This window comes from Centroberyx gerrardi, chromosome 1, assembly GCF_048128805.1.
Source record: "Centroberyx gerrardi isolate f3 chromosome 1, fCenGer3.hap1.cur.20231027, whole genome shotgun sequence".
Classification (NCBI taxonomy): Eukaryota; Metazoa; Chordata; class Actinopteri; order Beryciformes; family Berycidae; genus Centroberyx; species Centroberyx gerrardi.
In genome coordinates, this window is record NC_135997.1 from 2,788,895 (window position 1) to 2,804,697 (window position 15,803).

Sequence of the window (15,803 nt, forward strand, 5' to 3'; positions counted from 1 at the left end):
AAGTGTGTGTATTACCTCCCAAGGCGTGTTCTGTCATGCTCAGACACAGAGACTCAAGGCGATTGTTGATGTCTGGCTCCGTCACTGGTAACTGAAGATCTAAACAACAACAACAACAACAATAACATCCACATGTGATTAAAGCGCTACAACTTCAACACAATCTGCAGAGAACATTGTAGAGACAACCAGAATGAAAACAGTTTCTATGCAACATGGTGACATTCGATGACATAAACAAAAAAATATTTATGCCCTGATGAAGGCCAACGAATGAAACCTGAACAGATTAAACTAGGGATGGAACCATATATATATATTGAAATTCAATATATTGCAATTTCACAAGATCTCTTTTATTAGTATTACTATTATTTGCACTTTGTAATGACATTTTTAAATTGTTGTTTACATTCTAGCGGGCCAATGCCTCGCTAGAAAGATTTGCGTCTCAGAAATAAACAGAATGAGAAAAGCAGATCGTCCCATCCCTAGATTTAAGTGTGAAGATGTTTCTTGTATGGGAGTCAGATTTGCCTCTAGCATCCCAACTAAGTAAGTTTTTGCGTCTGCAGTCGATCTTCTACATGACAGAAATTGCCTACAATCTCAAAGTACAGTAGTTCCTCCTGCTGTATCGAACTGTGAAAAACGACACAGGATTTTAATGACCTTGCACAGTACACCCCCTCGTCATTCAGGGCCTTTGTTCCTAATTGAATCGAATCAGGATAATACTTGAACATTTTTTTCCCCTCGGCATCAGAGGAGTTGGCAGGGGACAAAAGAAGTGAATTCAGATCAGCTACAAATCCCTGAGCGGACAATGGCGTCCACTCAACCAGAGTGTAGCCTCTGTAATCAGATTATACCATGCTGCCAATTAACTCCAGCACTGGAGACATGTTGCATCAATACAATGAATGCACTGCAGCAATAGAGTCATGGTGTCTTTTGTTGCTTGGGGTGGTGTGTGTGTGTGTGTGTGTGTGTGTGTGTGTGTGTGTGTGTATTGTGGGGGTGGCAAAACTTTTCACCCACTCGCTGAGCGATATGGACAATATTAATATCACAATAATCATACGCAATTCTTTCAATATCGATATATAACAATATCTGCTCACATATGCAAAATTACACGTTAAATAATCAAATTGACCTGAACTGTCAAATAATATTCTGTAATTTGATTCAGATTTCAATTGTTATCATAACTCATTATTCCATCACAATATGATTCTACTGAAAGGTGATAAACCATCATATTGAATTATTGCACAGCTCTAGTTAAACATGTATTCACCCTGCCAGACACATAAACACACCTCTCTCTCTGTTTTGAACTATTTCTGCAATCTTTTTATCTTGATATGTGTGTGTAGACGACAAAGCACTGCAACTCTGAAACTGTATTATTACTGCACACTATGTGTTTCGTTTTAATAGGTGATTTCACTCTTACCATGTGATATGAGTGTGTGCTGAATGTTGAAATAACTGCTGTCTGCTGTAACTGTTTTTAAGCTGCAAAACAAATTGCCTCAGTGAGGACATTTAAGTGTTCTATTCTATTTTATTCTTTGCCCCCCTTTTCTCCTATCAGGTCCCAGTTGCTGTTGGCTGCCTTGGCCTCAGCTATCGATAGGATGGAGGCAGCTTTTTTTTTCTTTTTTTTTTGGGAGGAGGGGGGTGGGGGGTGGGGCTATCTGGGCTTCAGTACAGCAACCCCTTCCAGCATTTCAGTCCTTAGCTGAGTCGTCAACAGGCCGGCCGGGCCAGGCGGTGAAAATCCCTTGTGGCCAGAGAGAAGAGCTGAGTTAGGCCCAGCAGTCCACACTGGGCTATTTATAGGCTCCAAATCCTGCCCCCCCCCCACCAACCCCAACCACACCACACTTACAGCGAGACAAACACACACTGAGGAAATGTGTGCGTACACACACACACACACACACACACACACACAAAAGAAAAACACACTTGTCCCCTCATCCCCTCATCCCCTCATTTTCTCTGCTGTGTCTAGCTTAATAAGTCCCTTCATCTGTCCATTGGCAGAAAGAGAGAGAGATACAGAGGGAGGGAGGGGTGTGTGTGTGTTTGTGTGTGTGTGTGTGTTTGTGTGTGTGTGTGAGGGGGGGGGGGGGGGCTCCAGCCTTTCCAATCACATACTTTGGCTAAGGTCCAACTCTAGCCAGCCTGCAGGGTGAATGCTCTGTGTGCATGACTCTGCAGAGTTGTCAAAAGAAAGGGAGGGAGGGAGGGAAGGGAAAGGAGAGAGAGATAGAGAGAGGGAGAGAGAGGGAGAGAGGAAAGTGTGCCACAGTGCCCCATCCACTCTGCACAAAGAGCCTCATTGTGAGATTCCCCTGAACCCCCCCCCCCTCTCTTCCTCTCTCACATACATTCCCCAATTTCCCCCCCTCTAACTGCCCTCCTCCCTCCTTCTCCTTTTTCATCCCCTTTTCCTCTCCATTCTCAAAAGAGGTTTTGGTGTGTGTGTGTGTGTGTGTGACAGAGGGGAGGAAGTCCCTGCTTGTCCCGTTACTGTCCAGTGTGCCTGCGGGACAAAGTCCAGTCAGCAGCGGCCGAGCGGCTAGCGGCAACAAGAAACATCCCATGTTGCGTTAAAATAGGTTTTGTGTGCACCTCAATAAGTGGGACATGTCGAAATTCAATATATCACAATACATAAATGTGACAATACGTTTCATGGGACAGAAAAATGAATGGTGATATTAGCTCCATTTTATTCTGCTGTAGTAATCACAAATGAGATGGCTTGACCATCACAATTTCACAAGCTCTCCATCCAAATTATATTATTTGCACTTTGTAAAGACATTTTTAAATTGTTTACAATTTACAAAAATGTACAAATTTAATAAAAGACCCCATATATCGTCAGACTGATATATTGGTCTAACCCTACTGCAAATAGCCACATTTTCAGGAATTGAGGAAAAACGAGTTGATTTTCCCTATTGTTGGCAATGCATTTTTAACAATTTACAATGCAAAGGGTTAGGGTTAGGTTATTGTTGAAAAACAATATTACTGTAGCTGTAAGTTACAGTAACATGACACTAGTGTTATTTGTGTGTGTGTGTTTGTGTGTGTGTCTCTTACCGGCTTGCTGGAACATGACCATGTTGTGAGGCGTGGTGTGGACCGGCAGGGAGCGGGTCCGCTGTACGGAGCTGTGGGTCCGGCTGGGCATGCTGTTGCTGCCCCCGGGGTTGGCGAACCACAGGCCCTGAGGAGCGACACACAGGACGACAGCAAGCTTACAGCAGGAACCACGCAACAGACAAACCCCCCCCCAAAACACAAGACATGTCAGATTTACTAACCCTAACCCAGGGATGATGGAAGGAAGAGACGAGGATTTGACCGCTGCCGGTTCAAAAAAATAAATCTGTTTCTGAAATGCTGAACCAACAGTCAGACCGCTCAAAATCTCTTAGATCATACATCTTGCCCATTCTAATATTTGTGGAACAAAGAACTAAACCACATCAGGCTATTTGTGTTAAACGAAGTGTACCTAATACAGGTGTACCTAACACACACCACAGGTGTACCTGATGAAAACCGATATATTGGTCTAACCCTACTGCAAACAGCCACCTTTTCAGGAATTGGAATCAAGTCTCTATCTCCGTTAGTTTCATACTTACGGATAAAAAATGATAATAGTCTAAAGGCACAAATCCCAGACCAGATCACCACCGAAATCTAATCAATTGTTCCTTGGCCCAATGCCTATCTGTCTACCAAAGTTCATGGAAATCCATTCGTAGGTCACAGACAGACAAACTAACTAACTAACTAACTAACTAACTAACTAACAGGGTGAAAACAACCTCTTTGGCCGAGGTAATAAAGTCTCCTCCCTCTCCTCTCCAGTGCCAATAAGTTAATTAGATAATTCATTCATTCAATTAGTTAACTGTGCTTAAACAGCCATAAATATTACGATAAACTAATGTAACACACATATGTGTGGCAAAGACATTTTAGTCTGATAAAAATTGGTGGGAATTTCAAGCAGGCCTTGCTCGTATTTTATGTATTGTTCATTAACTTCACTACCAGTCTAAAGTTTGGACACACCACATTTTTCTTTATTTTTTCAGTTTTCCACATCAGACATCACACAAAATGATGTGTGATGATTTCAAGCATTTAAGCATAAGCCTTTAGATCAAAATGGCTTTAAGAGAACGAAAAACATAGAACATTCAGTCAGATGGGTCCAAACCTTTGACTGGTAGTGTACATTATTGCTTTTCAAAGATCAATCGCTCATTGCTAAAACTTTCATAGATCAAAAAGGTATACGAAATGTACATTAGCTGGAAGCAAGTGATAGGTCAAAGCCAAATTCTCTTCAATATTTCAACTTCCTCTCTCTCTCCACCCCCCCGTCTGGCTGTCTAGCCTACACCTAATGACAGTCTCAGACATTCACCACATGAATTCCTCACTGTAACCTGCCTATTATACGTTCACCCCCCCCCACCACCACCCCCCCCAACCCCACCCCTCGCCCCTCCTCTCCCTCCCTCTCTCTCTCTCTCTCCCTCTCACGGCCCTCCAGTGCTGAGGGCCAGGGAAAAACAGGAAATGCCTGTGCACTGTTCTCACTGCCTCTGACTAGCTCTCTCTCTCTCTCTCTCTCACTCATATACATCCTCTCTCTCTCTCTCTCTCTCCATTGCCCCTCCTCCTCCTCCAACACCACAGCTACCTCTCCCAAACTATGACTCACACATTTCCCTCCCACCCTCCCTCTCTCTGTCTTTCTCTCTCTCTACACATCCATACTACAGTCCCACACAGGGAGGTCTAGGGTGAGGAGGAGGAACTTAGGTATTTCCTCTCATTGTAAGGGATGAGAGAGAGAGAGGGGGAAAGAGAGAGAGAGAGAGGGAGAGAGCGGTTCCCAATAAACTGGGCCGGGCTAGACCAAAGCGGGCCAGGTTGGGCCTGAAGCGGCTCCACAGCTCCTCCTGTTTGGGCGCTCGGCGCTGACGCAGGGCCTCTGGTATGTGGGGTGACCTGCCTACGATTTCCATCCACCAAACACCACCGCTACTCCTCTTCCTCGCCCCGCATTTTTTCACCGTGGGATTAAAAAAAAAAATAAAAAAAGCCTATTTCAGGAGAATACGTGCTGAAGAAGGAATTCTGCTGCCCAGGTTACTGTAAACATCCTGGAATGTATTACTATACGCTTCAAAATGTTCCTCCGTCTGGTCACGAACACTGCTGTGTTCAGTGTTCCAATCGCTAAATACACAAATGATAACACCGTGAACTTAATACAAGAGGATTTCTACACTAAAGATCTGTAATCCACAAGTCTTTTAGGACATAATCTGAGCCATTCATTCCTATCTGCTCTCTCTGACCTCAACAGACCAGGCAGACTACGTGATAGCACACTACATCATGTAAAAATGTTTCAGACTCTTGAATCCATTGAAAATCTCCTCAGGATGACCGTTCTGTGTAGAGCTGCATCTTAAAACAGTTTCAGAAACGACCGGCAAATTGACTCTTCTGTATTGACTCCCTCGTGTCCCTTCTGGTTTAATCCAAGCAACCAAAACCACGGGTGAATTTTGAAGCCAATCCTGAAGTGTAGCAGCAGCAATTCCTCTAAAGTCCACTAGAGGCCGGCTCCAAAAAGACTCCAACCCCAGCCCAACTCTATGAAGTCAATGGGACCTGCAATCCAACTTCTGCTAAAAATATAAAGTCAATACATTTCAAAATAATTGTGTCATTAACAGGATAGAATGGATATAAAATGGGGTTGTTTTCCTAGTGATTGACAGGTCGGCTCTGCAGACGACCCAAAGTCCGCCCCCTCCACCTTGGCTCCACACTCTGCCTCTCTTTGGCTGCTCCGGCTCCAAAAAATGTCAACATGGCGGCGACCGTAAACACAATCTCCAGGCTTCAAAACAGCCCTTCAGAAGCCAATGGGTGACGTCACACTCACTACTCCATCTGTTTTTACAGTCTATGTCTAACCCAACCGTCTCCCTTGCTGTGTCCCTGCTGGACCCTTGCTGGTTTGACTCCCTGATCTCCTTGCTGGTGTGTCCCACCCGTCTCCCTGCTGCTTTAACCCACCTGTCTCCCTACTGGTTTAACCCACCCGTCTCCCTGCTGCTTTAACCCACCCGTCTCCCTGCTGGTGTGACCCACCTGTCTCCCCTGTTTGAGGCCGGTGGGGGTGCTGCTGGAGCTGCGAGGTGTGGGTCCCAGCAGCCCCCCGCTGCCCAGCAGGCCCAGCCTGGCGCCCGGCAGGCTCCTGGAGGGCATCTGGAACTGGCGAAGGCTCCTCCTGGCCGACACGCTGCCCCCCACACAGCCAGCGGTGGGGAGGGAGCTGGACTGACCGAAGCCACGGCTGGAGCGGGACGAGACCGAGGGGGAGGTACAGGAAAACACAGGTTTAGTTTATGATAAGTGTACTGGTACAGCGGTTCTGATCCTAAGTGTCTGCACTGTGACTTGTTGCTTGTTAACCAAGCAGCGTTTGTGCATTCTGTGAGATTCAAATGACAGCCAAACAGCAGTTTCATGTGTGCCATAATACACGAGCAAGGTAAATTAACTGTGTACTGCATACTTTTTTCCTCAATTGTTAATACTGAAAGTATAAAGTAATAATGAAAGTGAAAGGGTCTGATTTAATGGGTTTTCATCTCAGGCCTCAAGGCAATAGAAACTACAAAGTTTGAGTGAGTATGGGTGTATGTACCTCCTCTGCTGTCGGTACCCTGCCATGTCAAGGAGGGTTTTCCTCGGAATGGACCGGAACAGCCTCTGGACCTGTTGTTTCCATGACAACAGCCTCTTCTTCTGCGTCTCTGTGAAGGACTGATGGGGAGGCAGTGAGGGGGGGGGGGGAGCAGATGTTGTTGGAAGGGAGTGATAGGAGAAGAGGGAGTAGGCAGCAGGGATGAAATGTTGCAGAGAGCATGACTCAGGATTTTCAGGTGTTTTTTGTCTCGTCAAATGCCGACTTCTCCAGAGTTTTATAGCCTGTTTCCTCAGGGCAAATCTAACGCAGGATGCGGCACAGTTTTAAGATGCATACTGAAAGTGAAATTCAGCTCCAACTCTGAGTTTCAGACAGACAGAGAGCGGTCTGGATAGGAGCAATCATCTGCAGGCTAGCATTGGAGTGTGTGTCTATGGTTGAGCTGGTTTACTTTTGATTCAAATTACTCAAACTCTCAAAAATTCATTTGTGTGAGAATCTACTTCATTGAAAATAAATCACAATGTGTTTGCATATTGGTGTTGATTTAGTCAGAAAATGATCAACTCAACCTGCTTGGTGTTATTTTTCCTTATTCATTGTGGGACATGTGTATGTATGCATGTACATGTGTATTCATGTTTATTCACATGGACAAATTGTATGTGCGTATAAATGTGTGCATGTACAAGAATGTATAGTTTGCGAGTGTGTATGTGTGTCTGGGTGATGTATGTGTTGTTTGCTGGTCATTGTGTTTTTTGTATTTTGTTGATTATGAAATAATAAAAATTGTTATAAAATAAAAAACAAAGAGTGTGTGTATTCCAGAAGGTGTGTGTACCTCATGGATAAGGCACTTGTCGATGAGTTGTAGGTAGGAGCTGATGTTTTCCTCGTCTGGCCTGGACACCAGCAGCTGGGTGCAAACTGGGGGAGTGGGAGGAGTCAAAAATAAGGCATGAGGACTCTACTGAGGACTCTACAATATGGCAACATCTCTCAGTCGATGAAAACAATCTCAGTTAGGGCTGGTATCGAGAATCGGTTCCAATTGCCTAATTCACCAGAATCAATGAGCGACCATACCGCACTAATGATTCCTCTTATCGGTCATTAAGCATTTTGAACAGGGCACAGTGAGTTTGCTAGTGCAGCTCCATGGCAGCCTTCTTCAAAACAACAGAAGTTGCTGGAGACCATTTCTTTAGAGTTCCAAAAATGGCAAATAAAAGGCCATAAAATGTCTCCAAACAGCTCGTGCAGCATAACCCAAGTGTTCTGAAGGTAAACGATTGCACGGTGAGTCCAAAAGTCCAATATTTACCTCATTATTTTACAGATTTGCTGACCTTGTTCTGAACTTGTTCTGCACCAAGGCAACCCTCACTACGGCACTGCCTTCAAGTGCTGTCAGAAATATTGTAATTACAAGCACACTTGAACGACCGAATAAAGTGGTGAATACAGTCAGTGGAAAATATTTTGTTTTTGTTCCCTGATGCTGACCTCCAATTACTTGCTTTTTTTCACTTTGTATTTTGTTCTCTAAAGTAAGGCTTTATGCCAAATATGAGTTTTTTGTTTTGAAAAGTAATTCTGAGACAGGAGTAACTCTACACAGCAGTGTGCTTCGTGAGTAATAAAACAAAGTTAACTCCACTAAAGCTGTATGTAGTCTTTTACCCCTGAAAACTTATAGTGTAGGAATCGATAATGGAATCAAGAAAGAATCGGATCGATAAGAAGAATAAAAAAATGGCACCGGAATCAGTAAAATCCTAACGATAACCAAACCTAATCTCAACTGACCATTTCATCTCAAACAGGCCAGTGTGGCAATATGAATCATGTCTGTTTGCTGCTACCACTGGCGCCTGGTGGCTCACCTTTGCCCATGACCCGTGTGAACTGTCCGGGCAGGTCGCCCTCTGCGATGAGGCTGGTCCCGGGCTCCGCCTCCCCTCCGCCGCCTCCTGCCAAGTGGGAGCCAGGCGCGGCGCTCTTGCCCTCGGGGCTCAGCAGGGGGCGTTGCGGGGAGGCCTCCTCGCCGCCGCCGAAAGCCTTGATGGGTGTCACGATCATCTGGTGGAGCTCCTGCAGTGGGGCGCGCAGGTTACTGCCCTCCAACACGTCCTGGTGGTAGGGAGGAAGAAGAGGTGAGAAGGAGGAGAGGTTTGAGGAGAGTAAAAAGGGGGAGCAGAGGAGGAAGAATGAAGAGACAAAACACAGTGAGACGAACAGGAAATGTGATCTACGATGGCGCTTTGGCTACGTTCACATTACAGGTGGAAGTGGCCCAAATCCGATTTTTTTACCTAGATGTGACACAGATGTGAACACCAAAAAACACCTGGAATCTGATCTTTTTAAATCAGATTTGGGCCGTATTCTTATCGGCCCCTAGATCCGATCCATATCTGATACGCGGCAATGTGACCTGAGTCTGACCGGTCAGATTGAAGTTCATGTGGTTTTTACCTCTCACTTCACAGCAGGTCACTGTCTGTCACTCTGTGTTGACACACTTTAGAAAAAGATGAAGGATAGAAAAAACATGGTAGTTATCTCCATCAGCAGACAAAGCCTCATCCCACCTCCACTGCAAATATTCCTTAAATTTGACGCTTGGAGCGAAATTTCACTTTCACCAGCTTCCACGATTTACTGTCGCGCAGATGTGACGTCATTTGTTGTTGTTGTTCATTTGCGCATGCGGATCGCTTCACAGTAGAGGTCCATTCATATTGATTATGTCGGAAATGGATCACTTTTCAAACACGAATGAGAACAGGTAAGACATTGGAAATTGGAATTGAGCGTAAAGGCCTGTAGTGTGAACGTAGCCTTGGACATTGATCCGAGAGACAGACCTTGCGTGCCATTTACAGAGAGGCACAGAATGAGGTATGTAGCTTCAGGCCAGTTGTGTGTCGCCTATAATGTCACAAAAATGTGAAGGTAATCGCTCTAGAAAATTCTGTCACTTATGAACGACGGGCTGAAAATTTCTCACATGAGAGAGAGAGAGAGAGAGAGACAGAGAGAACACTCTGATCCACACTGTCATGTGATAGCGCAGAGAATAAAGTAATCCCAAAAATACATGCATGTTGTTTTTCCTTCCCTACTTGTGTCCCCTTGCATCATATCACCCCCCCCCCACACACACACACACACACACACCCACCTCACCCAGCAGCGCCTTACATGAGCGGTGTGTAAACCCAAAATACCAAGCAACAGGTGTCCAGTTTCCCCCAGCCCTACAAATGCGGTGGTAACAAATTTTAAAATGAAGCGTTGGTGAAAAGGTTAGGCCTGAATTTAGCCGGCCCAAGAAGACCCTCCTGCGGTTTGCCCTTGAGCGCCATTGTCTTGCTTCGGAGGCTGAGCGGCGGGGTCGGGGTGGGGGGCTGCGGGGGGCTGCGGGGGGGCGGGTTTAAATGTGGAGCCCAAAACTCTCCTTCCTGGATTAGGTGTTCCCTTAGCTGCCATCTCAGATAAGTAACACTGACTGAGACTGTCCCCCTTCACTCACACACACACACACACACACACACACACACACACACACACACACACACACACACACACACACAGGAAAGGGAGGGTGGTGTCCTGTGTGACTCCACTAAGGTTCAGAGTTCAATCACCATAAAAAACAAGACTTCTAAATTCAAATCACTTCACCCTGCTTTCCACTGGGATGATATCTTGGGAGAGACAAAAAAACAAAACATCAGTGGCCCCATTTCAGGACTAGAAGATTTATCTAAGAGTGATTTTCCTGTGTGGAGATGAAGAGGAGGAAGAGGAAGAGGAAGAGAAGGAAGAAGAGGAGGAGGACATGTGGCGTACAGTCACACTGACCTTTTCCAGGCAGCGCAGCAGGTTCTGCCTCTCTTTGAGCTTCTGAATGCTGATGACGATCTTGTGTCTCGCTCCTTTGGTGACGTTCTGTTGGAGGAATGAAAGTTTCAAACATCCCTCCATTCAACTGCAGAACACTAGTTTATGGGACTGATATCTATTCCTTGAGATAAAGAGATACAATATGAACAACCACTGGGTTTTAAGGTGCTTTTCAACATTACCCTCTTTGTTATTTAAGGATGGCTGGCTAAGGCGGCGGTCACAGTGATCCATTGTGTCTGTCCGTCTCTGTTCATTTCAATTAATTTCCACTGAGAGCTGTCTGTTGACTGATGACGATCCGTCTGTCAGATTTCCATCGGTTTTGACGGAAATCTGACGGAAATCTGGACGGACGGATTCGTCACCGTCCATTCAGCCAATCAGAGGCGTTTCTACATTTGCTTTTGGAAAACTAGTGCCGAACACAGCGACGACGGGCCGACCAAAATAAAGATAAAACAAAGAGAGCCTGGGGTAACATTGGGATGACTGGAGGTTTTCCAGCTCAGTTTCTTATTGAATTTATACTGTAGAGTCTGTTTCTTTGAAGTAGCTCAGTTATGAGCAAAGCTTCCTGTTCTTCTGCCTCACCAACATGTTGACGCTCAAAAACAAACCAATGGACAGAAATCTACCTGTCATAAATTCTGTATGTTTTCTGATGGATCAGTGTGGCCGCCGCCTAACGCCAATTAAATACTGGCAACGTCAATGATGTCACACTCCTTGCGCCTTTGGACCTTTTGCTCTCTCTCTCTTGTTTGTCACAGCAGTACTTTATACAATATGTCAAGGTGCAGGATCCGAGGTGTCCTCTCCTCTGTGTGTGTGTGTGTGTCTACAGACCTGTGACTCTAGCTGCTGTTCAGTCAGTGACATCATCTCATCGTAGGTCATGGTGGAGAAGAGAGCGGCGTACTTATGGAGACGGAGACTCTTCAGCCACGCAGGAACATCTGTGAAGCAGGCCACACACACGCACACGCACACACACACACACGCGCACACACACACACACACACACACACACACACTTCAGTTTTGGCTCTCTACTGAAGCAGTGACATAAGGCAAGTATTTTCTAACTACATTCATCACTGGATATAAAAAAAAACTTTATTATATCATACTTAATTATTTAGTAAGCCTTAAATCCTGACTTCATCACTGCTGCAGACGTAAATATCGTTTTTCTCAAGTCAGTATAAATAAGACAGGAAACTGCATCTGCAACAGAAAATGCTGCTGCAATATGTCAGTCCACTCCATCCTTTACTTTACTAAGTAACATTGATAGTTAATTTTGGTATAACATTGATAGTAATATTGTCCTTCTGGGTTCTTTTCCGTAGTGATGTCGCTCACTTGCTTCTGGTTTCTTTTCGGTAGACTGTAAATTCGCTTCTGACAAAATGTAATGCCTTGTTTCCGAATCTATCACATTCCACGTACGTCACCTTCAACGCAATGTCACCCCCAGCTGGTCGGAAAAAGCGGTCGAGTCGTACATGTAGCAAATTTTCTCGGCAGCTTTTACGCCTGAACTACACAGCATAAGCGTATCCGAACTTGTTGCAGCACGACATTTTATCCTGCTACACCAGGTCCGTTCTTGTTCTGCCGCAGTCTGCTGGTTATGTTTAGCCGAGTACTGAATCAGGAGTGGTATAAAGGGTGTGTATAACATAAATTCACATATGTGTCTGTGTGTGTGTGTGTGTGTGTGTGTGTGTGTGTGTATGTGTGTGATAGTTTTTTTAAATTCATATCAGTATACAACATTTCTGTGTAGCAAGTCACATGTCAACATTCAGAAACACATGCTGTTTGCAGGGGGAACAACTCATCTAATGCTTAGTGATCACACGTTTAGTCAGAAACAGCTTATTGGAAATGCTGACATGCTTACTAATGCTTAGCTAGTCCCTACTCATAATGCTGAGAGTGGTTGATAGTTGTTGAGACGTGCTCATCTTTGTGGTAACTTGCAGTTCAGAGAACTGGTGCTGATTTAGCTAATTTTTTGCTTACAAGTTTTAATTGCAGAGAACAAACAAATTAAAGGGGCCCTATTTTATGAGTTTAGATTTTCCTCTATATACATTTACAGTATATGATCAAAGATGTTAAATGGTGAAATCTGCTCAGCAGTGAATGAAGATAAGCCAAAGGGAGATGTGTGTAAATACTCCAGCACAGCACTACAAATGTTTCCCCACACACTGATTTGGTTTCAGTCTCAACCCTACTGCAGCGTTTCATCATGGACTCCTGCCTACAGATCAGAGGTGTAACAGCAGTTCAAAACCAGTCAGTCTGCCACGTGGGAAACTGAACATTTTCCATTTGGCCAAGGGAGTCCATGTAGACTTACATCAAGGCTCAGACACGGCGGCTCTGTAACTGCATGGAAAGCAAGCACCTGTGCATTGTACCTGTGATAGGACAGCCATGTTGGCGATAAGGCCTATAAGGACGGCGGGCATTATGGGCAGGCTAAGGAAAAAATGTGTGTCTTTAATTCAGGATACCTAGAAGTTTGTTTTTTTGTTTTTTCTCACCAGGCACTCACCCAGTGGGGGAAACAAAAATCTACCGTATATTGGCACTAACGGATGACTGAACAGTGTTAACATTCCTTTCTGAAATCAAAGGGTCCAACGAAAGGTTGTTACCTTGGGGCTGTTGCAATGAAGAATGTCACCATTGCTTTTTTGGTTAGCTAAAGGACAACATGACAAATGCATCATAAAACAAGCTCATAACCCGTGATAAGCTGCGACCAGCTAGGCGCTTTGAGAAGGCGTGGTGGTCACGACACATTTGTTCGTTTCAGTCTGTGGCTTCAATCAGGTTATTCAAAAGGTTACTTTAGGCTATATATTCATCTATAGGCACAGAGCTGGGCTCCGACACACGCACATCTAAATACTGGATCATAAAACGTCTGGTGGACACTGGCCAAACCAAGATCTCTGGTGTGGCAAAACTATACTTTGCCAACCCAGTTAAACTGAAAATGCTGCAGCAGTCAGGCTCACAGAGTCTTTATAGCTGTGTCCTGCATTGGTACATGTGCAGTAAAGTTTTGGACTGACCAACTGACTTGTACTAGCTGCGGGTCGCAGCTAAAAATGCCACAAAACATGAAAGGTTTAACCCCAGTGCAGACAGCAATAGCCTCAGAAAAGGGTCTCCAGGGTCAACAGCTCTGCAATCTGCTTCCCCTGACAAACTGCTCTGGCTGGATCAACCACTTCTCACAGCCTCTGGCTGGATGCCTCTGAGGCACACACAGCAGACAGTTCTACTGAAGTTGGTTTCCCCACGGCACTGTCTGACCTGGGGTCAGCTCTGTCATTTCTGTCTAATGGTAACAGTTAGGACTGGTTGGGTGGTAGTGTTCAGGGGAAGCTTCATCCCCAGGGTAGGTTAGCTAACTTTTCCATTCCCCCTGAATCATCTCAGAATGACATTGAACACAGTACAGCGCTATTTCATAGAAAAACAGGGTTTGATACCAAATTCTAATTTATCGGCCTTGAAAAAAATAATATCAATAGGGGGCCATTAGAACAACTCAACAAGACTGCACACATGAAACGATTAGAAAATCCACCAACAACTCCTCTAACCTGAGCCAAGTGCTGCTCTTGCCTTATCTGCCTTTAACTTAGGAGACAACACAGTATCTGCAGTTTTCAGAAAGCCAAATTTAAGACTTTTTAAGACCTTTTCAATGCTACCTTGCATGGTGAAAAAAATAAGACCTGTTACAACTGTATTTAAGACATTTTAATACTTTAGGACCTTAGATTTAGCTAAATTATTTTAAAGGTGCTATGTGTATCATTTTTAAACATGTATAATAACAATGTATCATTGTCAAATTAACTGTAATATAATATAATACATGTAAACAAAGGAGACCATGATGGAGACAATTTGTAGCCTCAATCTTGCGTGGCAGTTTCACAAAATTAAGACCACATTTCCCATAATCCTGTTGCAAAGAGGATGTTGCTATTGGTCCCCCATCCTCCTCCCCGGCATTGTTGTCTTTACTGAAGAGGTTAAACATGTTGGAGGTTGATTTTTCCATCGGTCTTTCGCTTCTTCCATCATCTGCCATGTCCAGAAACTGCGCCCTCTTCCTGTTTTGTACTGTAAAGCAATATCCATTTGTGCCATAAAGCAATTCAGCAGATTTCCCAACAAATCCGACCCTGCGGCTCACATAAAATGCTGTGTAGATGCTGCCAGTCTTCTCAGCGATAGTCTCGTTTGTTTACAGCATTCATATCAATGTCTCAAAATTAATGTGGTAATCATTTATTGATCTTAAAATGATACACGCAGCACCTTTAAGACTTTTTCAGGACCAGCGGTTACCCTGAACACTTGAATTGATCTCACCCTATTCTGTCTTTTTGTCTTCCTCGATGCTGCCTGCCTATCTGTCCTCTCTCTGTCGGTCTGTAAATCGGTTGTTCCCACTCACCCCTCATGCCGCTGCCCTCCTCGTGGAAGGTGCTACGATGCAGAGCAGAACCTCCTCCTCCTAGACCAGCCTCCTCCAGATGCTCACTGCCTCCGCTGCCCGAGGAGGCGATGCTGCTCTGGGGAGAGAGGGGCGCATGGTCCGGGGCCGGGCCTCTAGGGGCCCGCAGGTCCTCCTGAGACAACCAGACGTGGCCCAGAGCCTGACTGCTGGGGCCGCTCATGGGAGGGGTGAGGGACACCGAGCGCTTCAGGGGACTGTGCTGCTGGCCGCCGCCTCCACCCGTCAGGACTGCAAGACAGGCAGGGCAGGTTCAGACTGTTAGCGAGGGCTCTACTCAGACTGGAGAAATGATAAAAGGGAAACTGCTGTTTGCTCACTGTCGAAGGAACTCTTATGTTTAGGAGGAGAAAATGCACGCTAGGTACTGCAGACAAACATGTAACACACGTTGCAGTTTCTCCCCACAGTATTCCGCTCTTAGCGTCTACACCGATGTGAAAATTGAGGCTAGCTGAAAACAATGGGACATGGGACAGGGTTAAGTAGTGGTACCTTGAATTCGATACCGGTGCCATTACCTAGCAAGCCAATCAGCAG

At 45.1% G+C, this 15,803-nt stretch overlaps 1 protein-coding gene across 2 annotated transcripts in view; it reads right to left on the reverse strand.

Annotated features, from left to right (window-relative positions):
• samd4a (sterile alpha motif domain containing 4A) overlaps positions 1 to 15,803 on the reverse strand; it is a 62,630-nt gene that overhangs the window by 6,462 nt on the left and 40,365 nt on the right. Inside the window, exons 4-12 of one of the 2 annotated variants that reach the window (XM_071921136.2) lie at positions 15,204 to 15,494; positions 11,549 to 11,658; positions 10,658 to 10,744; positions 8,674 to 8,920; positions 7,629 to 7,714; positions 6,782 to 6,900; positions 6,223 to 6,427; positions 3,130 to 3,256; positions 16 to 99 (exon numbers count right to left, since the gene is read on the reverse strand). In XM_071921136.2, coding sequence (XP_071777237.1) covers positions 16 to 99; positions 3,130 to 3,256; positions 6,223 to 6,427; positions 6,782 to 6,900; positions 7,629 to 7,714; positions 8,674 to 8,920; positions 10,658 to 10,744; positions 11,549 to 11,658; positions 15,204 to 15,494 — 1,356 coding nt within the window. The remainder of the gene's footprint in view (positions 1 to 15; positions 100 to 3,129; positions 3,257 to 6,222; positions 6,428 to 6,781; positions 6,901 to 7,628; positions 7,715 to 8,673; positions 8,921 to 10,657; positions 10,745 to 11,548; positions 11,659 to 15,203; positions 15,495 to 15,803) is intronic. The other variant, XM_071921137.2, reaches the window with a different exon arrangement.